The sequence below is a fragment of the Mixophyes fleayi genome, chromosome 8 (assembly GCF_038048845.1).
Source record: "Mixophyes fleayi isolate aMixFle1 chromosome 8, aMixFle1.hap1, whole genome shotgun sequence".
Classification (NCBI taxonomy): domain Eukaryota; kingdom Metazoa; phylum Chordata; class Amphibia; order Anura; family Limnodynastidae; genus Mixophyes; species Mixophyes fleayi.
The window spans coordinates 7,217,947-7,245,264 of NC_134409.1; the positions used below are offsets into that span (position 1 = coordinate 7,217,947).

The 27,318-nt window shown below is 40.3% G+C and overlaps 1 protein-coding gene across 5 annotated transcripts in view; it reads left to right on the plus strand.

Moving 5' to 3' along the window:
* Window positions 1–27,318, plus strand: part of FGGY (FGGY carbohydrate kinase domain containing) — a 158,737-nt gene that overhangs the window by 26,519 nt on the left and 104,900 nt on the right. For 4 of the 5 annotated variants that reach the window (XM_075181756.1, XM_075181757.1, XM_075181758.1 and 1 more), the window contains 3 exons: window positions 1,907–2,058; window positions 9,071–9,159; window positions 22,237–22,352. In XM_075181756.1, coding sequence (XP_075037857.1) covers window positions 1,930–2,058; window positions 9,071–9,159; window positions 22,237–22,352 — 334 coding nt within the window. In that variant the 5' untranslated portion in view covers window positions 1,907–1,929. The remainder of the gene's footprint in view (window positions 1–1,906; window positions 2,059–9,070; window positions 9,160–22,236; window positions 22,353–27,318) is intronic. The other variant, XM_075181759.1, reaches the window with a different exon arrangement.

Below are 27,318 nucleotides of genomic sequence, written 5' to 3' on the forward strand. Positions count from 1 at the left end.
TTAAGTGGATCGTAAGATAAATGCAATTTAAATTGTAGCCAAAGAAACGTAAATGGGTGAAAGCATTTTTGCATGAATACAAAAGGGGCATTTTTACTTTTAACTCTCAATTGGCTGACGCAACATCCAATCAGCATTTAGCTTTTCTCTGTCTAGTACAAGGTAACAATGTAATATTTCTGAATGTGAATCACTGCCACACTGTGATGTTTATATGCAGTAGATGGAATCATATTTTGCTGTTTTGTCAGAATTTTTTTGGCACAATTAGAACAGTCATTATTTTGTTAGAAAGATGATCTCTCTTAGAGCTGAGCCTCTGGGCCCACGTCTGGGTTTCTGTAGTCTGGAGAACTTATTTTTACTATCAGATATGTGCCGAGGTGTTGAAAAGTGTTGAGGAATGAGGTGTTGTATCATGTCATTATCTAAACGCACTGATTTCCAGTCTATCAAAATGAAAAATGGATCACTTGTTAACTACTGTTAAAGGACTGATTGGGGTTACTAAAACAATGCAGGCTCTTTCCACCCTCCAGTAAATCTGCTTTATGTACAGTCACAGAACAAGTTCGTACAAGGGGTCACTGATAAGTTTCAGGGGTTATACAAGAGAATATTATTCAGTGCTTCACACATGTATAGTCTACAAGAAACTGACTTCTGAAATGTGGGGGAGTATGGAATGATTAGTTTGTGGTCATATTCTTAAAGCTTCAATTTTATAATTATCGTAACAATTCCAAAGCACTTGTTCATAATTCAGATGGCACTGATTGGCTACTTTGTTTCAGCCAATTAGAGAGGCCCGCTGCTTATGTCTTCAGTTTCCGTCAGTTTCTCATTTTTTTTGCTTTTTTATACTTTATTTAAAAGTTGGAGGAAGGTATAATGTCAGGTTACAGTAAGAAGACTTCATGAATTATTAAGGAGCGTCAATGCCGATACGTCCCGTATTTTACTTAAAATCGCTCTGCGCGTGCCCAGAGCCAGACCATGCACCAGAGAACGCAGCAACGTCCAATTAATCTTTGAACGCAAAGGACCCTTACTACAGGGGCGGAACGGAGAGGCGAATTGGCGTATACACGTAGTCAGTGTACAGTAAGGATGTGCCAAGCTCGATTGCACACAGCAGCGTTCGATTAAAGCTTTGGTCATCTCTAAGGTACATGCTTTTCAGTTGTATCACTGGCACCAGCTACAGGTCATGTGTAAGTGCTGATTACTAGTGAGGACGGCTGTGTATACAGCTAGAACATGTGTTTGGAATCAGGAGCAACTGTAACAATGTATTTTATGTACAGTAGACATTAATAACATCCTAATAAATGTATTTTAGGGAAAAAAACAAAACATTTTGTATGTTTTAATGTTTCTCATTAATGACTATATAATACTAACAGGTGACAACTTCATTGAATAGTTTTTTTTTTTTTCTGTGCGTTCTTTTGTGATTTGATATTCCAGATATGTATTGGCCGTATCCTGCAGTGTGTTGTCTGTTAGAGCAGAGCCGACCTGGACCCGTATTCATCACTAGACATATCTTCACATCCGGTCCTTATTGAATATGGACGTAAATATGTATGTGTGTATATGTATATATTATAACGCGGCAAGGAAATCAATAGATTGTTTCCGGCCTGATATATGTGCATTTTACAAATAATGCACAATACGTTTGTTTTGCGTTCCTTGATGAATCGAGTCGCATATGTGCAAGTATTTTCAGAGTTTAATAAACATAAGAATATATGTACTAAAAGTGCTTATTTGTCATTGTTCATTGAAGTCATGTGACATATCCGTCACCATCATACAGTTGTTGATAATCAATGTTTGCCTTATGGGTTTCACATCTTTGTTGCTCCTGGGATTATATTAGATTCTGTGGTCTCTTAAGGTGACCATAACCGGAATGTTATCATGTGGATGGATCATCGGGCTGGAAGCCAGGTCGATCGGATTAATGGAACCAAGCACGAGGTGTTGAATTACGTTGGTGGTGGGATGTCAGTCGAGATGCAGCCCCCCAAACTCCTCTGGTTAAAGGAAGTAAGTGTCTTAAAGTGGAAATGAATAGAAGCAGCATTGCTCATGTATTATAGGAGAAAATATTTTCTTGTGACTGACTAGAGCGAGGTGGAGCGCGGGATAGACGATTGTAGGGTGCGAGGAAGACATGGGGATGGGTTGTGTAGGCATCCCATTGGCTGAAGGGAGATGAACATTGTAATTACATCCTTTCTGTGCTCTGTCGATAATGGTTTTAATTTGGTTTGTCAATCCTAAGGCTTACGGGGCACATTACGGCCGGAGAGATGACTGATGACCTGAATAGGGCGCTGTGGGCATAAAATATAGAACACTGGAGGACACGTGCATGGTCCTGGGGATAATCATAATTTGCTGGGCATTGAGCGGCATATTGTGTAGGGCTTAATATTTAGGGCACTGCTGGACATAACATGATGGTCATTGCTGAAAGTAATTTTTTTATGTATATCGCCAAGGAAACCACATTCAATGGGACTGATTCATCTCTGTACGCAATGTGAGCACAACTTGCGTTTAAAAAAATACACGTAAATGTTTCCATTTGAATCTGGATGTAAGTACGCTCTGGCTATACGTTACTTGCCGTATGCAGACATACAGAACACAGTGTAGGATACACACAGGTATATGTGTAATCTAAAGTCCCGTCAGAATGCGTGCAAAAAAAAAAAGATTTCATAAAATTAATTTTCAACTCTTATTACTATAATCACAAAAATATCTTTACATCTTCTTAATGTGCACTGTACGTAAAATTGATTTTTATAGTTTCCTTTACTTTCATACATGTTCCAGCATATATACGTGTAGTCATCACTATCACTCGTCATGTACACCTGACCTGTAGCTGGTGCAAGTGATACGGTTAATAAACACGTACCTGAGAGATGCCCAAAGCTTGAATCTGCCACATGTGCATTGCATTGATTAGACAAGAATGGGCGGCCATCAGTCAGTATGTGGCCCTGAAGGTGATTGACAGCTGCCAGGCCGAAATGCAGAAGTCTTCGAAAAGAAGGGTCAACACTGCAAATATTGACTCTTTACATAAACTTAATGTAATTGTCATTAAAGCTTTGACACTTATGAAATGCTTGTAATTTTATTTCAGTATAACATAGCGACATCTGACAAAAAGGTCTAAAAACACTGAAGCAGCAAAACTGTGTGAAAACCAATACTTGTGTCATTCTCAAAACTTTTGGCCATGACTGTAGGTTACTCTGGGATATATGACTAATTTGCTTCTCTCTGTTGGATACTCACATATTTGTACTAATCCCGCGAGAGATCTTACAATACGACATATAGTGACAGACTTCATACCCTAAACACATGCACTTGTCTAAACACTGCCAAGAAGCACTAATTAATAGTAATGACATATTGAATGTGATTATAGATCTAGGATTCACATAGAAAGCAGTAAAACGGTCTATACCCGTGAGGATCTAAATGAAGGACACCAAACAGGAACAACATTTAATTATTGGTTTGTTCTGTTGCTCTTCCTTTGTTTTGTATTGAAAATAAAAATCCATTAAGCCCAGCCTATATTTATATGGACCATTACTATTGTTATATATGTGTAGCTAATACCTAAGAAATGCTATTTCTTGTAAGAGCGATGTCCAATACATTTTTAAATCCATGTAATGGTCATATATGATGTCTTTTATGAACCCATTATGAATTTATTATTAATTTCATATTTCTAAGTCCATAAATATAAGTAATAGTGGTATATCTATTACTGGACTTAATTCCCTTAGCACACTTGGGTGCATGTGTCTGGGCCAGATGATTTCTCTTTCTGAACCTCGTCACATCATCCTAAATAGAACTAATATAGTAATATCTAATGGTGTGAATGACTAATACTTACACAACAAATTTCCTAGCATTTATTGCCATTCAGGGGTCAACTTTTTCTTTATGCTTTTTATTAGTCGTACTTTCTTTAGTAATCCTTTTTACCAATTTTTATTTCTTCTATTTGAATTTTCCACTTTACAGATTTTGCTACCATGTACTATTACACCCCCACTGCTCCTTGCGACAAGGAATCAGCCCTCCCCTGCCTGTACGTTACCATATTCTCCCCATATAAACTGTGCGTACAGTTTTTATAAGCCCTGCCTTAAATGATGCAAAAAAGACCCATACAATTTGCTTGTCATTGCGATATAACTACTTTCCGTCATATAAAGGGGTTAGTCTAGGCCAAGGCAGTGGCTCAACTATTTTTGCAAGGTGACGTCCACAATTGAGCTCTTGGTCGCATCGGCCCTAGTTGCGTAGATGTCGGCTGCATGGCATAGTGCGCACTGTTTCCATTGGCTTATACTGAGTCAGTAAGTGCAGTGTTAGGGCCAGGAAAAGACAAATGCTACACAGCATTCTTCCTGCGCAATGCAAAAAGGGAAGGAATATACAAGACTATAATTCTTTTATGGAGCTTTAATATTCTATAATATTGTGGAGACGCTCAATTCTCTCACAATAGATTAGAATCTGACCTCCCCCCACCTTCTGCGGTTGTAGCAGACGCTAGCGGGCGATGAGTAGACATAAAGTGTGAGTGAGCTTAGTGGCCCAGCCTTCTATCTGCAGCGCGACACAGATAGCAAAATGTACCCTCCAAGAGTGAAACAACCTAACTTAAGCTAGTAAAATTCAATTTCTACGAAAAAATTTGTAGCAGTGTTTAGCAATATTTACTTTAATTTAAAAATGTTAAAAATTTTGAAAAAATTTCAGATGCTTTTATAAATCTCACTTTTTGTATATGTGAAGTGAATTATTGCTCTGGTGGTCGCTTATTTAAACAGAACTGAAAAGATTTTTACAATTATTTTTTTTTTACGGAGTAAGTTTTTTTTCTTTCTTATGCTTGTACTTTTGATCCCATCAAACATCATCTCAGTGAAGGTCAAATGGTAAATAAGTAGCTCCTGCTTTGAACAGAAGTCGTCGTCTCTATAAACAGTGAAATGCGTGACAAGGAGGTGCAGACAGGCTAAGGTCACAAGTAATAACAACACGAAGACACACTTGACAGTTTCATGTTAATGGAGTATAATTAACATTGGTTTAAGAGTGTACATTTTCTAGAAAGGTGGATATCATTTTTTTTTTCCCCCAAGTCCATTTGCTCTCTCCATTACTTAGCCAGAATAAATCAGCTCCTTGCTGCATTCCGGCTGAATGTTAGAGATTTATTACACAAAATGCGTGGTGTAAAGTATACATATATTATGCACTCCCAGCTCTACATTACTAGCAGCTATGAATATCTCTCTTATGTACATTGGCTTTGCAGATGCCGGGGTATAATAATTACTTTGTACAAATGTTTTGCTAAAAATAGGACACACAGTAATTATGATGAGGACAAAGGTTGTAGGATAGTTGATTAATGAGTGATTTAATACACTTAATAACTGTGTCTTGCACATCTGACAATGGTGGTATAAATCTAAACTACTAGTCAAAACATTGAAAGACGTAATGACAACTGGGTTTGATTTCTACACCTCCGAGGCAAACGTCCAGACCTTTAGCCGGCCTGGAAGAGTCACATTACGAGCCTTGTTGAGAGGTCTGGATTAGATCTCCATTCTAGACTAACATCTTGATTCAGGAACATAATACCGCTGGTCTCAGACAGAGGTGTTTTCTATTGTTGATGTTTTATATAATGTGGAAGTGACATTATGTTATTAAATATATTGTATCAGGGGAAGAGTTGCCCTCAATTGTAAAGAGAAACATTATTAAGGATACGTCTATCCAAATATAATTTTATGAGCCGCCAGTACCCCTCCGCTCAGCTAGCAAAACTTTGGGGGTCTCTTGCCAGGGTACCCCACGATCCTGCTATATGGGGGAGGGATTCTGGTGGCTAATTTTACGTGTGGGTTTGTCCATTTTGCAATATTTTTTTGTGCGATATAAAGCTTTCTGAGTGGTTCCTTTAAAAAATATCTGGATTTGGCCAGACTAACTTATCCAGAATTCAGTAAATTCCTGATTAAAGGTAACTGAGTTCTGTGAATATATAAAAGCACGAGATTGTAAGCAAGGGGTTTTTAAACAGGTCATAAGTCTTCTAATATCCGTCATAACTTACAGTAGGAGAGCATTATTTCTTATAATACACAAGTTTTCCTAATGTGATACTAAGGGGTATATTTACTAAACTGCGGGTTTGATAAAGTGGAGATGTTGCCTATAGCAACCAATCAGATTCTAGCTGTCATTTTGCAGCATGTACAAAATAAATGTTAACTGGAATCTGATTGGTTGCTATAGGCAACATCTCCACTTTTTCAAACCCGCAGTTTAGTAAATATACCCCCAAGAGAACTCAGCCATTATCAGCGAGGATGTCAGAACTCACTGTTTATATTCTCTACAGGAGTTTATACAGCTGTGAACAACACTTGAACCATATAATCTACAGCAGATTATTAAAGTTATCCATGTATTATATTTTTACACAATAAATAAGTGTCTCTCCATTTTTCAGAAACGACAGAGGAAAATTAATTTTTAATATTATGATGAAATAGTGAATATCCCTTTTGGGAGTAATGCGATACGTTTCTGGAAAAATATAAATATGTTTTGTGAAAGCGCTGATCTTACACCTCATCTGTCCTGTACGGGTCGGGCTCTCCCCCATAACTGATAGTTTTCTCTGGCAGAGGAACAGAGAAGTCTCAGGATGTATAATAATGTAGCAGACGGAGAGATCTGAAATATTTTAGGTGTGTCGAATTATCTTTAGACCTCGGCAAGGTCCGTTCTCAGGCAGCGTGTAACGCATGAAGCCGCCACATCTCCTCCTCCACGACGGGTATTTTGGCTTAGACAACGCAGAGAGACAGATCTGGAATGGGCCTGATAATGTCCTTCCATCTCACATTCAGCTAATGGGAACTAATATATAAAGATTTAAATACCTGACACTCGTTCCATCACTTTACAAATATATAAAGGCTGTCTGGTTCTCCTCTGCAGCGTGTTTCCAGAGAATTGATGACGATGATAGAGAACAGATTAATGTGCCTCTCCTAATTGCCGCTTCCCCTTACTTTGGCAAAATAAAAAAAATGTGAACAGCGGCTTCAGAGTCTTTCAAAACTCATTGACTATAGTTATAAAACTTTAAAGTAATAAGTGGTGGTTTTAGAACTCTGCTTTCCAATCGAACAATGCCCTGATAGGATTCTGGGGGGTCTCTTTATATTTTAGTTGGGGTACTAGTTGGTTAACTTTACCGCATAGGGACTTAATTCCCTCAGCACACTTGGGTGCATGCGTCCTTTTTAAAAAGCAGAAAAAAGTGGAGTTTGCCATCTGTAATCTTCTTGCCGTTTACCACATCAACCTTGTTTCGCCAAAGTAAAAAGAATTGAAGGTCTTTTCTTCGTATCTTTGACTTGCATCTCCTGATGCCTAGAGGGGTAGAAAGGTGGGCAGGCAAGGGTGGGCACGTTCATGTTATTCGGCTAAAGTAGACCTGGAAGTAGAGGCAGATCATACTTTCCTACTCTTCAAATTGCAGGTAGGTTCTCCCTAACTCCCGGGAAAGTAGACTATTCTCACGTGTCCTGTCCACTTCCTAGTGAACAGACGGGGACCATTGTTGATGCAATTCACAGTGAATCAAATCGTTTAGGTCCCGCTATCGCGGCTTTTGCGCCCCTCCCACAGTTGTCACCCAACCTGTGTTAGATAAAGCGGGCAAGTATGACGCAGATACACCTGTCAAGGGGCGTATTACAGGTGCTGGAAGCTGGTGCAATGATAATGATGACTTTACGCAGAACTATCTAGCCGCTTCTGATTGGCTGATTGCATCTTGACCCCTCCAGTTGACAGCACTTAAATCATTAGCATAAAGTTTATATTATATCAAGTTGTGAACATTTATTCACTTAATTACTTAGTTGAATTTGGACCACTGCAGGAAAGAACATTCCCAATTCAGTTATTAAAGGGGAAAACAATAGATGGTTTTTAATTTAACCTAATTTTATTAATTTAATTTGTGTCTTGTTGTTGTGCTTTTATTTAATTACATTTTATTTTGATTATTAAAAACTGGGCAGACACTTCTCTCTTGTCTATATGTCACACATTACATTATTATATTATAATGTCTTCTCCTCGTGTTTGACAAAATAAACCCCTGTGTGGTAAGGAATTTAGACTGTAAGCTCCAATGGGGCAGAACTGATGTCAATGACAAATATTCTTTGTACAGCGCTGATTAACTGGTGGTGCTATATAGATAAACGTTAATAATACATACAGGCGTCGGCAACGGATATATCATCCAGGGTCGTCTTCCCAGGCCGCAGACCGTGTTTCGGATGCCAAAAGTGTCAACTGCTTCAGAAGCCCCAGTCTTACCCAGGTGTGCTGCCTTATTAAAGCACTGTGTTTTAAAAGATATCCAAATTAATTCACATTGCAAAAATACTGTCCCACAAACCCTCACAGGGCAGGTTTCGGTGACCCGCTTTTGCGTCGCCCTACCACAGAATGCTATTCTGCGCTGTGTTTGTGATTTCACGTTTCTCTGAATTTATAATGTAGGACTAGAGCTGGGGTAATCATCATCATCATCATAACCATTTATTTATATAGCGCCACTGATTCTGCAGCGCTGTACAGAGAACTCACTCACTTCAGTAATGACAGTAGATTAATTCTGCTGTGGGGTGTTGTTAGGGTAAGACCTGGCCCAGCGCTAAGATTTGGTGAAACTAGGCAGTTGCCTATGGCGGCAATAGTTAGGGGGGGCTTAAAACAATGAGTGACATAATGAACATTGAAAACTATTTCTTTACGTAACACCAACATTTTGCATAGTATATATCTTCCAACTGCCAATAGGGTGTTGCTATCTGCTATGAAAACATTCTGCTTTGCAGCGTGTGGGTGTATTTATCTTATGGATTTGAGTTACTTTTTGTCTTATTTTCTTTATTTAAAGAACTTACGGCTGGAATGCTGGGATAAAGCCGGACACTTCTTTGATCTGCCAGATTTCTTAACCTGGAAAGCCACCGGCACCCTCACGAGGTACGTTTGTTCTTTGTTATTTTGGTAATGTCCGTTAAATTCATCCAGTAACTTAATTTGTCCGCTTGCTTTCATATTATTTATTTTTACTATTTATTATTATTATTATTATTGTATTATTTGTCTGTACTTGGCATTTGGAACGTTGTGCGGCTTGTTGTCTTAAAACATAAATTTAGAGGCAGCCTCTGGGGATCTCTCCTGTTCAGGCAGCGTTTATAGGATTATTTGGTTGGACTTTGGTCTTACTCAGGATAAGTGAGCTTGGTTTTGACTGTATTTCAGGTTTATTTAGTGCATGAATGTGAGTGTAGGGATTGTGTACAGTTTCTATAACGCTGTGAAATGCTTTGACGTGGCCCAAAGCGAGCATGTTTTGGCCAAACTATAGTACTAACACCTAATATCTCTACTGTATTCGGTGCATACACCTTCACACAGGTACGGACAAGTTCTGATAATCATTTTTTTCCATCGTTTTCTTCCCAAAGAGTTTCGTGAATATTTTTTCACCCAACAAAACGGCAAAAAGATAATTAGACAATTCTTTGTATTGACCTCAAATGTTTTTATACCATACTTGCCAACTTTTCCTCATTGGCTTCAGGGAGATCCCGGGGGAGGTGGGTGATTGGGGGCGGGGCTTGACGTATCACATCATTTTGGCCCCGCCCCCTAAAGGATTGTCACAATTTTGGCCAATTACAACAGGGGGGGCTAAGATGACATGATACTTGCGTCATTAAGACCCCCCGACACTTATCTATTGCGGGGACGAGAACCGGGAGGCTGTCTTGCTCTTCCAGGAGCCTGGGAGGTCTCCCAGAAATGTGGTAGTAGGCAACTATGCGTTAAAGAAAAGCAGCTAATGAATCTCTAGAGACTGAAATGTCTTTCACATTTGTCTCCGTTACTGAAGTCATATTGTCTTAACTGTCAGTCTTTGATTATATCTTGGTCTCCATGAAAATGGCCACCTCCATAGGCATCAATACATGGACATAGGACACAATTTCCGAACTGTGTCATCATGCCACAGATGGCGAAGCCAACCACGTCTTGTACTGGCTCAGCATCAGGGAGAATGCCAGACTCTTCAGGGGGTGAGGGAGATCACCCCTATTTCAGGGAGTCTCCCTGACATTCAGGGAAAGTTGGCGAGTGTGATTTATACATGTTAGACAAGAACGTAACTGTCATAGTACCAGTGGGTACTATAGAGATTATCGCTGAGGGAGGCCAGCCTACCTTGTCAAAACCCTAGGCGTATAAGAGTTTTTCAGCTTCGAGCAGTATATGGGGGGGAGGGGGGGCATTACAAAACTTTGCTATGGGGCCCCGCATGCGTCTAGTTACTCTTCTGTAATTAGGTTATCTTTTTCCGACGTGAACACACCTAATTTTAACCTATCTTTTATAATTTAACCATACGTACCTACTATTTGGATACTCCGGGAGATCACTTTTGGGGAGGTCCAATGGGCAAGAGATTCGCCTCATCAGGCCACGCCAACAGCCATGATGTTAATGGTGCAAACCATGCCCCACCCACCTTACATGAAAGAGAAGCATGTTCTGGGTGGGTGATCTACTCTGCCAGGAGTCTGGGAGTATCCAGGAGAGTAGGCAAGTACGAATCTAACCCTTAAATTCTCATTAATGAGGTTGTCTGTCTTCACGCCCTCCCGCCAGGGCCGAACCAAAGGTTGTTGGGTCCTCGGGGCGACTCATTGGAGTGGGGAACTTGTAAAAAAAATACTAGGCTGGTTTTTGTAATGTGGTAAATATTGAGAGCAATAATACTATGGCAGTTCATTATTATCAACCAATTGCGCACACTTAAATAGATATATATCAACAATGGGAAAGACGCAGAATGTTTTTATGATATTAGTGTGTTGTCGAGACGGCGCAGCAGCGATAACTGGATGCTATTGTAATATAAACACAGAAATAAATTTGTTGGTACTACCCACTCTCATTGAGTAATGGCCCAAACGCGTGAAACCAGGAGTAACCACACCCAGGATACGGCAGCAGTTCCTAAATTTCTATAAATCGGCCAAATCATTCGATTTCAAACATAAATAACACATATAGTCTAATTTCGCCTACTTGAAAAAATTGTGATTAAAGATTTTAAAATGAGCCTTTTGGTCGGGGGTAGGGGGATTTTGCTTCTAGTGGTCGCCTATGTCCGTCTCATGGTGTTATTTAATAAGTTGTTGTGGCTATTACCATCCATATTGTGCTGTAAAATGTGGTTTAACAATAGGTAATATTGAGTAATTTTACTATTGAGGCAGCACAGTGGCCTAGTGGTTAGCACTTCTACCTCACAGCACTGGGGTCATGAGTTCGATTCCCGACTGTGATCTGTGAGGAGTTTGGTCCGGTTTCCTCCGGGTGCTCCGGTTTCCTCCCACACTCCAAAAACATACTAATTAACTAATTAGATTAATTGGCTGCTGTCAAATTTGACCTTTAGTAGTCTGTCTGTGTGTGTATATTAGGGAATTTAGACTGTAAGCTCCAATGGGGCAGGGACTGGCGTGAGTGAGTTCTCTGTACAGCGCTGCGGAATTAGTGGCGCTATATAAATAACTGATGATGATGATGATTCGCTCTCTTGTATAACTAACTTTTATCTTAGTTTTGTGGTCCATGAAACTCTCCAGACGATGATGAAATTTGATACAAAATACCCGACATTGGATTTAAACTTAGAATCCTGAATTCAGCGTTCCCGAAACTGGACGCACTGTGTTCCAAAATCTGAGATAAATCTCCCATTTATCATGCTATTGATCTTCCTAAAACACTTACCACATGTATTACCAAAAGCTCAGAGATTATAGCATGGAAATCGGAGGTTTCTTGTTATAACAGATGTTTAGAGGTAATAATAAAGCCTCGTACCTCGAATGTCTCGATTCAACCTTTCTCTCCTTGAGACGCCTTAATCAAATTATGAGAATTCTGACAACCGTACGGAATATAAAACCTGCCGCCTCCTTTTTCTTCTAGGTAGATTTCTACCAAGGAATTCCGAGCTGATTAATTTTTCACGTGTGCTGCAATTTTTCCAAGTCATTGTAGGAGGTGAAACTTGTGAGATTTGATTTATACTCAACATGTCTGCGGCCAAGAGAAACATTCATTTCACTGAGGGAAAAGAATCTATAAAACTAAGACTATGTGAAAAATGTTAAAATTAAAACTAAACAGGCGAATTTCATAAAAAAAATCAAAAAAAACTTACAGAGCAAAGTTTCAAAACTATATTTTATTACAAGTGCAGTTATCCATTAATCTGTTGCTTTGTGTAAGCAACCTAGGCTGGCCCCGGGAACAAAAGACATGGCAAAAAAGTAGCTTAAACTACCACTTCGGTCATATCAACGTGTACCCAAGTCAAAGGGGGGATCATCGTCTGATCGCTGTTAGATACAAACTGCGGCAAAAGAAATAAAAAAATGGCATTTCTGATTTTTTTCGGATTTGTATCATGTTTCTCATGGATGATAATTATTTTTCCCTCCTCGAATAACCTAGGCATAGGAACAAGTTATTTTTACAATAAAAAGAAAATGAAAGTTTGTGTTTATGAAGTGTGGAGAGTTGTCGGCTTGTTGGCGATCTAGAAAAGGAAATAGCGGAGAGTTCTTTGTACCCAGGCGGCTACGTAGAGAGTTGAGTATCACAGTACAACTCCAGCACAAGTTATACTTTTCTATACCTTTATTATATCACTGGATACTCTTTACTGACTTGGATCAACGGCATTAAGTACTAAGTACTGTCCCGTGTGCCTCTCTCTATTCTTTAACTTCAAAAGAGGAGTTAAGTCTGTTTTATTAATAACAATAGTTTGACAGACTGACTGTAACTTAATCTGGAGCTGCCCTATCAAACTACAGTCCCATTCCAAGGGAGAGTCAAATCATTATTCACTGACTGTCTGAGCTGTCTCAGGTCTATCTGAGGCCTGGAATTATAATTATACATTTCATTTATTTGTGTATAGGTTTCTGTGTACTTTCAAAGGCAGACCACCACAGGGGCTGTTAAGGTCTAAGGGCCTGATTCATTAAGGATCTTAACTTGAGAAACTTCTTATTTCAGTCTCCTGGACAAAACCATGTTACAATGCAAGGGGTGCAAATTAGTATTCTGTTTTGCACATAAGTTAAATACTGGCTGTTTTTTCATGTAGCACACAAATACTTGATAGCTTATCTGTACACTGAAATTTAAAGTTGATATTTGTGTGCCCGATTTACGCACGTTTTTTTTAAAAAAAAAACACAATATGTTAATTTTCCATTCCTTAATGAATCGGGCCCTTGGTGAGGGTGTTGATGAGGAGAATACCCTGATTTAACCTTTATGTGCTCCTAAGTTGCTTTTCCTATCCCACTTGTTCCGTCCTAGAGATCCGTGGTCCAACCGCCCACTTATATTCTCTGTATTAAATAAATAATGTTAAAGAAAAATAGGTGTATTGTAGTTGTAATGTAAAATGATCGATGTCATTTTTTTTATGGTGGCAGACATGAGATAATATAATAATATAATGAAGGAAGGAGCAGGCTGCCGCCCTGGCAGTTCTGCTACACTAGGCCCCAGCCGGTGTGGTCCTACCAGATATCCTGGCCTGCTGTCAGCCATGACTGCGAACTGCCGGTTTGTGTGGTTATCCGCAAACTACACATACGCGACAGAATGGCGCCTATAAATACGATTCCACGCACTAAGCGATTCTGGAACGCGCTTCATTAACTTCCAATTTATAGCATCTCCGAGGATGTATAAAAAAGTTTTTGTTATGGAATGAAAATTTGTGATGCTGCTAACCTGGAAAGGCTCATGAGAATTCTCACCCCTTACAGCATATTTAATTACCTTGCAAAATGAACTTTTGCTGTTGTACGTGTGCACGGTATGAGACACACCAGTGGTGTTACACTGCTTTAACAAGGCCCTAACGATCCACCCAAAATCTGTGCTTTATGTCACAAAACGGCATTTACGCCGCGGTGCTGCAGCTTTGTAAACTACCCTTCCGGGTTGAGTTGGTCCAGCGCCTGTATTTCGGTGTATACTGTATGTATGATTCCTGTTGTTCTGCTCGTGCAGCCGGACAGGACACGGAGAAGATGGGTAGAGAGGCCGCAGATTACTGGCAGGCGGCCACAAGCACTGCAGCACGAGCCAACGATGAAGTCATTTTCAAATCCGAGTCCCACTAAGCCACGGCAATGAGTCTTAATTTGACAAAGCAAAGGCTACTTGATAAACAGTTAAACAAGGTTCTGTGGGAAATGTTTTCAAGACGAGTTTCGATATCTTGTGAAAGTAATCCGAGCAGTCTTCCTCCTCTCCAACACTCCTCCTCCTCTTTGCAGACTAATGCAGCCCCGTTCAGGCTTTTTCGAGTTGGCCTGTAGAAGCTATGAAACTGGAGAGGGGCTTGTGGTCTTCGTCTATTTTAGAGAAATGATCTCAGGGATTGTGTTTAAAACAAGATCTTGCTTTTTATTCTATTTTATTTGCATTGTGCACAAGACTTTTTATTTTCTTGTAAATGAAATTTAGGGCATGCACAGACAAGTATAGCACAGTATTCCCATTTTAGGAATTTAGGACAACCAGACCATGCGTGGTCTGCCACTAAACCAGAAAGCAACTCCCCTTTCCAACCATGGACATTTCCCAGAATCCTCTCTTGAGAACAAGGGCAAAAATTACCGTTTAATATGCTGTTGTCCGTGGAACTTGCATCAGTTGTATTTTTTAAAATGTTTTCTTACAAAAACTTTAACATACATAAACTATCCTTCTGAATCTTTCATAATATATTAAGCAGTGTTATATTTAGAGAGTTTCATTCCCCCATAACTCCCTTTCACACTATTTTTTATTGAGTAGCAAACAGTGTATATCATTGTCTTTCTTCCAAACAGAATATTGTCAAAAATGTTTTACAGGGTTTATTTTACCAAGAGAACTTGCTGAACTTGTCTAACACTTCATCAGGACGTCAAACTAAACTCTGCTTCATTTAAGGCGTGTTCACCCTGCTGGCAGGATAGAAGGCCAGTCCGCAGCCGGCAGAGACAGGAATCGGCACGGAACACATAATCCTTGTAAAGTCTGTTGCCTTCTATGCTAGGGACGCAATGGAGGTCACTTACAGAGCAGAAAGGTCTGATATGCGGTGGAAAAATCATCATTGGGCGCACATCAATTTGTGCAAGTGTGCCTTGATTTCCGGCAAAACGCGTAGGTTGTGGACCGAGTTGAGAGAGGGGCAAAGTTGAGATTTCATTTTGTGAACTGAGATTATTGAAATGAGATAAAGGGGTAGGAGGGTACATTTTTAAGGGTGTTCCATGCTGTTCGGAGGGGTACGTGGTCTTTTTTACACTGCATTTATATGTTGTTATGGGGATGTATGTTGAGCCTCCATGTTGCACTATGGTGAAACGCGTTTCTAGGTTCACTCTGAGCAGTGTAATAAAAAGACTATGGGCTAGATTTACTAAACTGCGGGTTTGAAAAAGTGGAGATGTTGCCTATAGCAACCAATCAGATTCTAGCTGTCATTTATTTAGTACATTCTACAAAATGACAGCTAGAATCTGATTGGTTGCTATAGGCAACATCTCCACTTTTTCAAACCCGCAGTTTAGTAAATATACCCCTATGTCTTTTCTAAATGAGGCCTTGCATGTATGAGCTTTCATATAGAGGTGCTCTACACATTATGGGGCCTATTTGTTAATGTGAAACGTTAATATCACAACATGGGTCCGTTAATTCATCTTTAGTACAGATCAGTAAGCCTCCTTATTATGGAACCCAATTACAAGTTTGTGATGCAATTTTTAAAGTTAAGCGCAGGAATTTGTAAGTCAAAGTTCTGGGGAGTTGGGGGGTGGGATGATATGACTGGCACGACATAGGTAGCACTGGACGACTACTGGTCCCCCTGGCTGATGGGTACCAGGTAGAAAAAAAAAAGATAAAACATCATGTAAATACTAGTGGCACTACAAGTGCCAGCATGCACTGACAGCCCATGACTGGCATCAGCATGCACATGGATGACAGTGCTAAAATGTGTTGGCCCAATAATAAATTAAATAACTAGTAGTGCACCCTTGATATAAATGAATAATGTTACCACCAATGCAAAATGAGTTAATCTCCTGATAAGCCCCTCTACGTAATGCATGGAGATACATCATCATCATTTTTTTATATAGCGCCACTAATTCCGCAGCGCTGTACAGAGAACTCATTCACATCAGTTCTTGCCCCATTGGGGCTTACAGTCTAAATTCCCTAACATACACACACACAGACACAGACAGGGAGACAGACAGGGAGACAGACAGACAGATAGACACTAGGGTCAATTTGATAGCAGCCAATTAACCTACCAGTATGTTTTTGGAGTGTGGGAGGAAACCGGAGCACCCAGAGGAAACCCACGCAAACACAGGGAGAACATACGAACTCCACACAGATAAGGCCATACATCTCCCCAAGTCCACTGGAACAAACCCCAAGTTCATTTTGTCTCTTTCGAATGGGGAAAGCCCCGTACTACTACCGTGGGCCTAAGGCTACCCCCTAAAATGCCCCTATTGTAATACGCCGATACCTGGTGGTAAGTGAGGATGGTATTATAATGGTACCAGTACTGTATGAAGAATCATTAGTTCTAACAAGTTCCTGAAACGTGAACATTTGTATCTGTGAATGTTAGTAATACGGATGTTCTCCGATATAATGTAACTTGTAGGTTTTGTGTTTTTCTCACACCATAATGCAGAGAGAGAGATATTTATCAACTCATAAACGACTGTAAATATCCCAGCTCAGACTTCAAAGGCAACTCTGCCTGTGTTCTGCAGAGTAATATCATTTAGCCGCCCCCTGACCTCTCCTGGAGCAGATCCCTGTGTTCAGTCTGTCAGGTGCTGGAAACAACCCGCGCAGATCAAGGGGACGGGACTTTAAAGAGCACATCTGAGGCGCTGGTAATTCTCACAGTAACATGGAGGTCACCTGATACCTGAGTTATCTACACGTGTACACCTGAGCCATGCAGATATGATCAATAAAGGTGTCTGGAATCAGTGACACCAGGTTAATGTACAATATCTTGTTCTCTAATAGCTGCTTATTCTATATTCTTCTGTAGCGTTTCCTATAGATAGAACCAACATGACGCACCTGAGCAAGACAATTCTGGGTGTACAACGGTGTGTAAATAAATGATATATTAAACTTGGCGCCATTAATCTGAGATCATTGAAAGTTAGGAGGCTTCTAATAAAAAGTAACATCACCATTAATATTGGGGTATTAGTCTTAAAAATGGTGCATGTCTTACTAGCAATACTGCCACCTGTGGGTCATTCAGAGGTCTGCAGGTACATTGGACCTGATTCATCGAGTATGGCTACGTGCGCTCGAGTTTGGCACACCCCTATTGTAAATTGACCCATTGAGGCTAATTTATGAATCACAAAAAATTGCACATGCGCCCCCACAAGACAGTTTTTGGAAACACCTAAGTAAAATCAGTTTGTTCCTACTTTCGTATGGTTGACAGAAACTGAATGAAAATCTTCAGTTTTTCTCCTAAAACACTACTCTGTTCCTCATTTATGTCTTAAATTAATCATGAGTGTGAGGGTACAGCGGGGCCGTCTGTATTACATGCGACACGTTTTTGTTTAATGGCTTTTTCCTACAGTAGCGTTATTAGAAGGTGGCGGATTCTTGGAGAATAAAATCCTTTTATGGAGAGAAACGGTCTGTGTACTCTGACATCAACCGTCCTGTCTACTACTCTTTTGTTTTATTAATCTCGTCCTGCAAAATAAAAACTCTGTTTTGCAGGTTGGCGTCGAATTAGGCTCACTGACGCGCCTAATCTGTACTCCGCGGAGAGCACCCCTGATCTGCCCAGATCCTCCCATTGGTTGGAGAAAACTTTTGCAACTCCCCACAGATGTCATGATCTTGGCCAACATGGGGGCGTTTGTACAAAGTAGGCGTCTTGAAACTGCATTTGAACTGCAGGATTGATCCATTTGCTTGGTGGTAAATGACCATCATTGTGATCCGGAGAAAGTAATGAAAATATTGTTGGCTCCGAGTAGTTACATTGTAATTAAGAGAACTCCATCATCATCATCATCATCATCATCATCATCATCATCATCATCACCATTTATTTATATAGCGCCACTGATTCCGCAGCGCTGTACAGAGAACTCATTCACATCAGTCCCTGCCACACTGGAGCTTACAGTCTAAATTCCCTAACATACCCACACAGACTCTTTACCTGTGTTTCATATTAATGTGGAACTGCTACTAGCAGGGTCATAAGTCTTTATTTAGAATAAAGTACATGTTCGACAAAATATAAAAAAGCAGGTCATTTTTACATCTACCCAACCACATTTGTCTGCATGGGGAGGATTTGCACTTTAGCGTACTCTACTTATAACGTAGATCGACTGAGTTTCTTGGGATGTGCTGTCTAGCTTAGGACTCCTGGGAGGTATTCAATTATACATTATAAATAAAGCCTGCCCTAGAATTGACTACAAGCCACAGAGTCAAAAAAAACCCAACAATACTGGAAGAGGACAACTGAACATATCCACCCATTCTGTACTCGTTCTAAACATTCTGTGCATTTTAAGGGCATGACCGCTTATCCTGGAGATCAGCATAAATTTCCCTCTATAAAAATAAAAATGTGCAGACTTCGAGAATGATAGAAATTTCGAGGTTGATCCGTTTAGTGATCAACACCCACACGTTATTGAGTAAAATAGAGATTTCTCTATCCCTGGCATCACATATCTCTGTAATTGAAAACTTACAGTGGCTCAAATTCCCCTCCAGCCTGAAAAACCAAATTTCCTCTAAGTGGCAAAGGATTTCTGTCTATTAATCTCCATCTCTTGTCCCTATTTAACTTCGGACGTATCAGTGTATGAACCAGTTATTGGTCGCTCTCAAGATGAAATATATTTGGTGATGTGAGCACATTCCGGGTCATTATAAAACCACAGAGTTGAACAGGCAGCCGCTGCGGAGATTAGTCTGTTCCGTTCAGTACAGTGAATTAAGGGGAAATGTTGTTTTTTTTTCCGCTGACAAGAATTAATGCAATGTATAGCAGTAATCTTAAAGGTTTTCCTAACAAGTACCAGAAGTATTTGAGAACTTGGAAAGTCTTTTAAAACAATTTAATAGGACTTTAAAATACCATTTTTTTATTTATTTGTATTCGTTCTATTCGTTTATATTATCAGTTTATGTTGAATAAAACAACAGCTTTCCAATTTCTGACAAATAATTTATACAAAATATATTGGGGTGTGATTATTCTGAAGCCAGCATAGGATCTCCACTTTTTATTATATACTGTATTTAACGCTCTTTACACTCTTCTCTGTTCCCTGGGCACACTCAGGAAGCAGTCTGGCTCCTCACAGGTGTCACTCAGAGCGAACACCCCTGCGCTCTTCTGATCTTACTCTCTGATACTCACACTGTCTTCTGGCTCCGCCCCTGCGGAACGCTGAACATGATTAATCTCATAGCAGTCGGGCAAAATGTAACATGTTCAGAGTTAAAGGGGTAAAAACTTAGATTGTGACTATGTCTTTCTGTATATTACCCCTCGCATTTACTTCATGTATAATTTCTTATTGCAGCGATAAGAAATAAATTAACGTATCTATTTTGTGGCTCAGTGGTTAGCACTTCTGCCTTACAGCACTGGGGTCATGAGTGCAATTCCTGACCATGGCCTTATCTGTGAGGAGTTTGTATGTTCTCCTTGTGTTTGCGTGGGTTTCCTCCGGGTGCTCCGGTTTCCTCTCACACTTCAGAAACATACTGGTAGGTTAATTGGCTGCTATCAAATTGACCCCTAGTCTGTGTGTCTGTCTGTCTGTGTGTTAGGGAATTTAGACTGTAAGCCCCAATGGGCAGGCACTGATGTGAGTGAGTTCTCTGTACAGCGCTGCGGAATTAGTGGCGCTACATAAATAAATGATGATGATGATTGTCGGATATATAGGTACCCCAAGCTCCTGCCTGAAGAGGGGAGCTAACTTCCCTCCTCGCCCCGCTTTTTCAGCACTCTTGGTTCTGAATATTTTTTTTTATATATATAAATTTTTTAAAATAAATTTGATCCACTTTACTCGGGTAACTTGTAGGAGATAAATAAAGTAAATTAAAATAAATACAGTTACCTGGTTTATTTCCATGCTTGGGTCCAGTCCTTGTCCCTAATAAATTATCCAGTAAGTGTAATCTACAGTCATTTATCACCCTGGTATCATTATTACCCACCTTCTTAAAGAAGCAAAGTCATTCTTGTGTTATAAATGTATACAGCCAAACATACACATACATACATTGTTTAATCTACGGAAGACATCATACTTTTATATAGGATATGTGTATCTTTTTTTTAATTAGTTGTTTGTAAACATATATATTAGGTTGATTTGCAGTAATAGTTACTCAGCGAATTTCTCAAGCCAATACCTGCATCAGTCTGTAAATATGTCTGTCCTGATTTTAGTTTCCCTAATGACTGTAATTTAATTACACATCTCCCATTTATGAATTTCCAGTTACCTATTTGTACAATCTCGGTGGAGCGAGGGGGATGGGATCCTGCAGAGGCTGCAAAATAACCATTAGCTCCTTTTTATGTAAAGACTTTATTCTGATTTTTCTTCATTTGACACTTCGGAACAATGAAAAATGCATGAAGTCAATCTGCCGCTTTGTCTACGCGGCTGTTGTTCATATTATACACAGTCTAGTGAGCGAACTAAATCAGAAATGTTATGAAATGTATAACGTACAGGAATGAAAAGTTAATGTACAGCATATAAGACGAATATACTGTATCTATATTCATAAGAAGGATTGTCACATGTCATCGTATCGTGGGGTCCATTTTTGTCGTTTGCAGACTGTATACTGAAGATATAGGGCCTGATTCATGTCCGAACACAACTTGCAAGAAAGTAAAAAGTGCACGCAACTTGTGCATAGTTTCGACCGTATTCACAACATAATTACACTCTGCCTAAACAGTAGTTGTCGTACGTAGACACACGGAACAAACAGCAGGATATGCAGATGGGTATTTACAGTAAAAGTTCACATCAGAGCGCGTAAAACCTATTTTTATCAAACTTAATAGTATAATATTGTATATAAATATTTTCAAAAATAATTTTCCTTTATTATTGTACTATACATACAATGATTCCTTAAGGCACACAAAACAAATGTATTATGCGGGGTTTTGTTTTTTTAAAAAGGCACATAGATCAGGTATACGTAAACAAGGAGCGGATATGAAGATACGTCTGGTGATGAATACGGGTCTAGGTCCGCTCTGTTTTAACAGACACTGCAGGATACGTCCAATATATATGAGGAATATAAAGTCACAAAAGAACAGGCAGAAAAAAATAAAAGCTATTCAGTTAATGTCACCTGTTAATAATAATAATAATAATAATAATAATAATATAGGGCCTGATTCATTAAGGAACTTAGGCAAGACATTTCTTAAGTCTCCTGGACAAAGCCATGTTACAGTGCAAGGGGTGCAAATTAGTTTATTATTTTGCACATAAGTTAAATACTGCTGTTTTGTCATGTAGCACACAAATCTTTGATAGCTTTATTTTTATACTGAAACTTAAAGTTGATCTAGGACATGTCCTACCCCAACTATAAATCTGTCCCCGCATTTTAAATTTACCTCCCCCTCCAATGCAACATGGTTTTGCCCAGGTGCAAAGTTACTTCTTCTTTTGCCTTACTCTCCTTAATGACTTAAGCAGTATTATCCTGCAAAACCAGACATTGTTTACCTAGTTTTAGACTCAGCTGTTTACTATATAGATATATGTATTACTATGTAGATATTAATGTTTATAAATAAATTATAATAATAGATAAATTACATATATACAATTTTGCATTCCCTTCTGACAGGTCTTTGTGCACGCTAGTATGTAAATGGACGTATTCCCCAGACAGAGGCTGGGACGATAGCTTCTGGAAACAGATTGGACTTGAGGATATTATAGAAGAAAACTTTGCAAAAATAGGTACGAAAAGTCATTTTTTTTAACATTGTCCTGACCTTTTCATACAGTTTCAGAAATGATGTGTAGTCCTATCCCACAAACAGGAAAAAATCATAGGACAGGAAAAAGGGCCATTGTGCACTAAACCGTTATATGACATCACCAAGGGAAAAAATGAAAATTACATTTACGCTCCATCGTGCGAGCAGTATATAGTGTTATACATTAGACAAACGTCTGCAGGAGAGAGCTGGAAACTGGTGTAATTACATTGACATTTGAACGGACATATAGAGATGATGCATTAAGTTATTAATATCATTGCACTGTAGTAAAATTAGGGGGAAAAAGTTGTGCCAGAGGGGAAGGAAGTTGTTAAAGAAAAGGGAAGAAGTGTCTGACCATCTGCTGAGAGCCGCTGCTAAATGTTTAGCTCAGCAATGTCTTGCAGTCTGGTCCGGATTCTGTGATATAAATGTATTATTTCATGGTCTGATTATTTGCAAAGCATTAATTTATTTATTCTGTAGAGATCTGCAGAACATTGCTCTGTTCCCGCTACACCTAGTGTGATGGGCAACGGGCAGCCTCGTTCAGCCTTCACCTGCGGCCCCCAACTCCATCCTACCAAATACTGTCCGGTGTTCACAGAATTTATTTCCATCCTGGTGGACATTCCTATTATTCTCAATATCCCACTGATGCTTTCAGAACTAGTGGTTAAGTTAGTACATTCCAGGGTTGAACGACAAGTAAAAGAATAGCGAGGCCGCGGGGAGCGGAGAGGAGGGGTGGAGTGTGACCACCATATTGTCAGCATAGCGCATTAATGAAAAGGGCCCTAAAATAACTTGGCAACACATTTTGCTCCTCTCAAACAAATGCTATGTGAAGGCGACTCATGTATGCCAGAAAGGAAGTGATTTCATTATATGTTTCCAGTTTATATCATTTAATTGTTTTCAGCTTCTTCTAAACAGTGGATTGCTCTGGTCTGGGAAGTCCCGGAGCCGCTCAGTAACGAGAAATAGATTATTATTGTCAACAATGTATGCAAATTTATTTCCTAATAAATTATTTAAGATTTGTAGGCCCATTTATCTATAGTAATAGGTATAGTAATAGGCACACAGTATGTGACTATAGAATGGAAGGCAGTAGGCTCAGATCTATAGATAAGTTATAGCATACAGTCACTTAATCAGTATTAGTGCAACAGATATAAACTTAACTTATGAAATATAATAAGAAAAACAATATATGTGTGCTCAGAAAATAGTAATAAAGTTAGTTGGTGATGATCCGGAAATAATCATTTTAGTGGTCATATAACTAATTATGTCCTGTATCGTTTTTTGTTTTGTTTCTACTGTTAATCTTAATGAAAGGACATCAGGGGGTAAATGTATCGAGATGAGAGTTTTCCGGCGTGTTTGAAAAGTGGAGATGTTGCCTATAGCAACCAATCAGATTCTAGCTGTCATTTTGTAGAATGTAGTAAATAAATGATAGCTAGAATCTGATTGGTTTAATAAACCCGCCGGAAAACTCTCAGCTTGATACATTTACCCCCAGGGTTCCCTTTCTCTCTTTCACTTACCTCCATTCAACCAGCAGCACAATACACACAACTTTCCCCACTAAAGGCAGTGCAGACCGGGGGCGGGCCGAGACTTTATTTTTATTTTTTTTTGGGGGGGGGGGGGGGGGGGTAATTTAGCATGGTCATGTCACCTTCATTCTGATTGGCTGTTTCTGATTGGCCCCACCCCTTTGAACGCCGTGTTGGCAAATTTAAAAGGTATGATTTTGTGGCTAGCAGGGAAGGGGGGGCAATTGCCCCAAACGGCCCCCCACCCTGGATCCGCCACTAGCGCAGAGAGTAATTCCCCTTTCTATTTATCTGTAGGTCTCCATTTGTAGTCTTAAGGCTGATTTTTTTGTTTTAACCACTTCTTTTTGCAAGTTTAAGAAAATCCTTTTAAAATAATTGCTTAACTTACCGCTTTGCCTTTTCCTCTCTGACCATCATCTGCATTCTCTCCTCTAACTCAACCATGCCAACTCCACCTGAGCGCCTTCTTCTCTGACCTCCGTCACTGCCCAAGATCTTCCTACTTCAAGGACCAGATTGACAAGATCATCATCATCATTTATTTATATAGCGCCACTAATTTCGCAGCGCTGTACAGAGAACTCACATCAGTCCCTGCCCCATTGGAGCTTACAGTCTAATTCCCTAACATACACACACACAAAGACTAAGGTCAATTTGATAGCAGCCAATTAAGCTACTAGTATGTTTTTGGGAGTGTGGGAGGAAACCCACGCAAACATGGGGAGAACATACAAACTCCACACATATAAGACCATGGTCGGGAATTGAACTCATGACCCTAGTGCTGTGAGGCAGAAGTGCTAACCACTGAGCCACAAGACCCGATATGTAACAGTGTCCTCTTTCCCAAACAGTAGGTCATGGTCACTTGCACAGTTGTAGGGAATAGGAAAAGGAAGGATGTAGATATGAGACCTCGGACTAGATCTTATCATATATCCACTTCATACATCTCGCTTCAACTCTAGTAGTTGGAGATACGATTCTTCAACAACAAAAAAAAAATAATTGTGGAGTGTTTGTTGTAGTTTTTTCTTTTGCTCCGTAAACCTTATCTTCAAGCCTTAGAAATATCAGATTTTGTAATAATGACGCTAGAAAGTAAAAAAATTAGAAGTTGCTCTTTGTTGAAACCGAGGTCTTACAGCCTCCCTGCGGCGTAGCGCACATCATGGGCGCTCTCATAGAACTACATTGTATTAACGTAAACGCCTGTGAACGCAGCCGGCAACATTGAATTGGCGCAAGATGAAGAGATCGCTTGTCAGGCGGTGTGTATAGCCCATTCACTTACATAATTTGTTTTACTTTATGTTTAATCACATTTAATAGGCTTTAAAAACACAATGTTGAACTCCTAAGTTTAATGCTTATGTGCACGTGGCCTCAGACTCCCCTCACAGCATTCTGGGATTTTGATTATATACGGCGCAAGTTGCTGCCACAATCGGGCTATTCTGTGGCGTAGGGTCTCTCTGTTTATACTGATTTGTTTGTGTTTTTATAATATGGGGAGAGAGAAGGGAGCCGGGTCAGTCTACCAGCACAGACCTGTGCGCTGCTTTCATCTAAACAGCTGCCAGTCTCCACTTGGAACAGTTTTGAAGTTAATTATTTATGAAGTGTCAGTTAGGGCACAATGCGTTGTTTCTACTACATATTTCAGCTGAATCTGGCGGTCATTGGCTGTGTGTGTTCAACTTTATAATAGCAATGTTAAAATAGAATTTCAGTTTCTTTATAATATAAATTAAGTTATATAGTAATGCTCTGTGTATAATAACACTAGCTGTGGCAGATGGCTGATGGAAAAGCAACTTGGATGTGTAAATGTTTGTATGTATTTATGTTTCATATAGAGATGTTTGACACCCGTATTGTTGTGCACCAGTTTCATATCAGTCTCACAACATTATATGTGCTGCTGGGGATCCTGCTCCTTCCACTTTATAACTCTGTCTGTGGCTTCCTGCTGTCTCCATTCCCCTCCTCACATCATGTCACTGCCCCTGTCACATGCAGCCCTGTCCTCACTAACACGTCACTCATCTCCTGATATACTCTGTGCTGCTGGAGGACCCCGCTCCTTCTACTATATAACTCTCAGTCTGTGGCTTCCTGCTGTCTCCATTCCCCTCCTCACATCATGTCACTGCCCGGTCACATGCAGCCCTGTCCTCACTAACACATCACTCATCTCCTGATATACTCTGTGCTGCTGGGGACCCTGCTCCTTCCACTATATAACTCTGTCCGTGGCTTCCTGCTGCCTCCATTCCCCTCCTTACATCATGTCACTGCCCCTGTCACATACAGCCCTGTCCTCACTAACACATCACTCATCTCCTGATATACTCTGTGCTGCTGGAGGACCCCGCTCCTTCTACTATATAACTCTCAGTCTGTGGCTTCCTGCTGTCTCCATTCCCCTCCTCACATCATGTCACTGCCCCTGTCACATGCAGCCCTGTCCTCACTAACACATCACTCATCTCCTGATATACTCTGTGCTGCTGGAGGACCCCGCTCCTTCTACTATATAACTCTCAGTCTGTGACTTCCTGCTGTCTCCATTCCGCTCCTCACATCATGTCACTGCCCCTGTCACATGCAGCCCTGTCCTCACTAACACATCACTCATCTCCTGATATACTCTGTGCTGCTGGAGGACCCCGCTCCTTCTACTATATAACTCTCAGTCTGTGGCTTCCTGCTGTCTCCATTCCGCTCCTCACATCATGTCACTGCCCCTGGCACATGCAGCCCTGTCCTCACTAACACATCACTCATCTCCTGATATACTCTGTGCTGCTGGAGGACCCCGCTCCTTCTACTATATAACTCTCAGTCTGTGGCTTCCTGCTGTCTCCATTCCCCTCCTCACATCATGTCACTGCCCCTGTCACATGCAGCCCTGTCCTCACTAACACATCATTTATCTCCTGATATACTCTGTGCTGCTGGGTGACCCTGCTCCTCCCACTATATAACCCTCAGTCTGTGGCTTCCTGCTGCCTCCATTCCCCTCCTCACATCATGTCACTGCCCCTGTCACATGCAGCCCTGTCCTCACTAACACATCACTCATCTCCTGATATACTCTGTGCTGCTGGGGATCCTGTTCCTTCCACTATATAACTCTCAGTCTGTAGCTTCCTGCTGCCTCCATTCCCCTCCTCACATCATGTCACTGCCCCTGTCACATGCAGCCCTGTCCTCACTAACACATCACTCATCTCCTGATATACTCTGTGCTGCTGGGGATCCTGCTCCTTCCACTTTATAACTCTCAGTCTGTGGCTTCCTGCTGCCTCCATTCCCCTCCTCACATCATGTCGCTGCCCCTGTCACATGCAGCCCTGTCCTCAG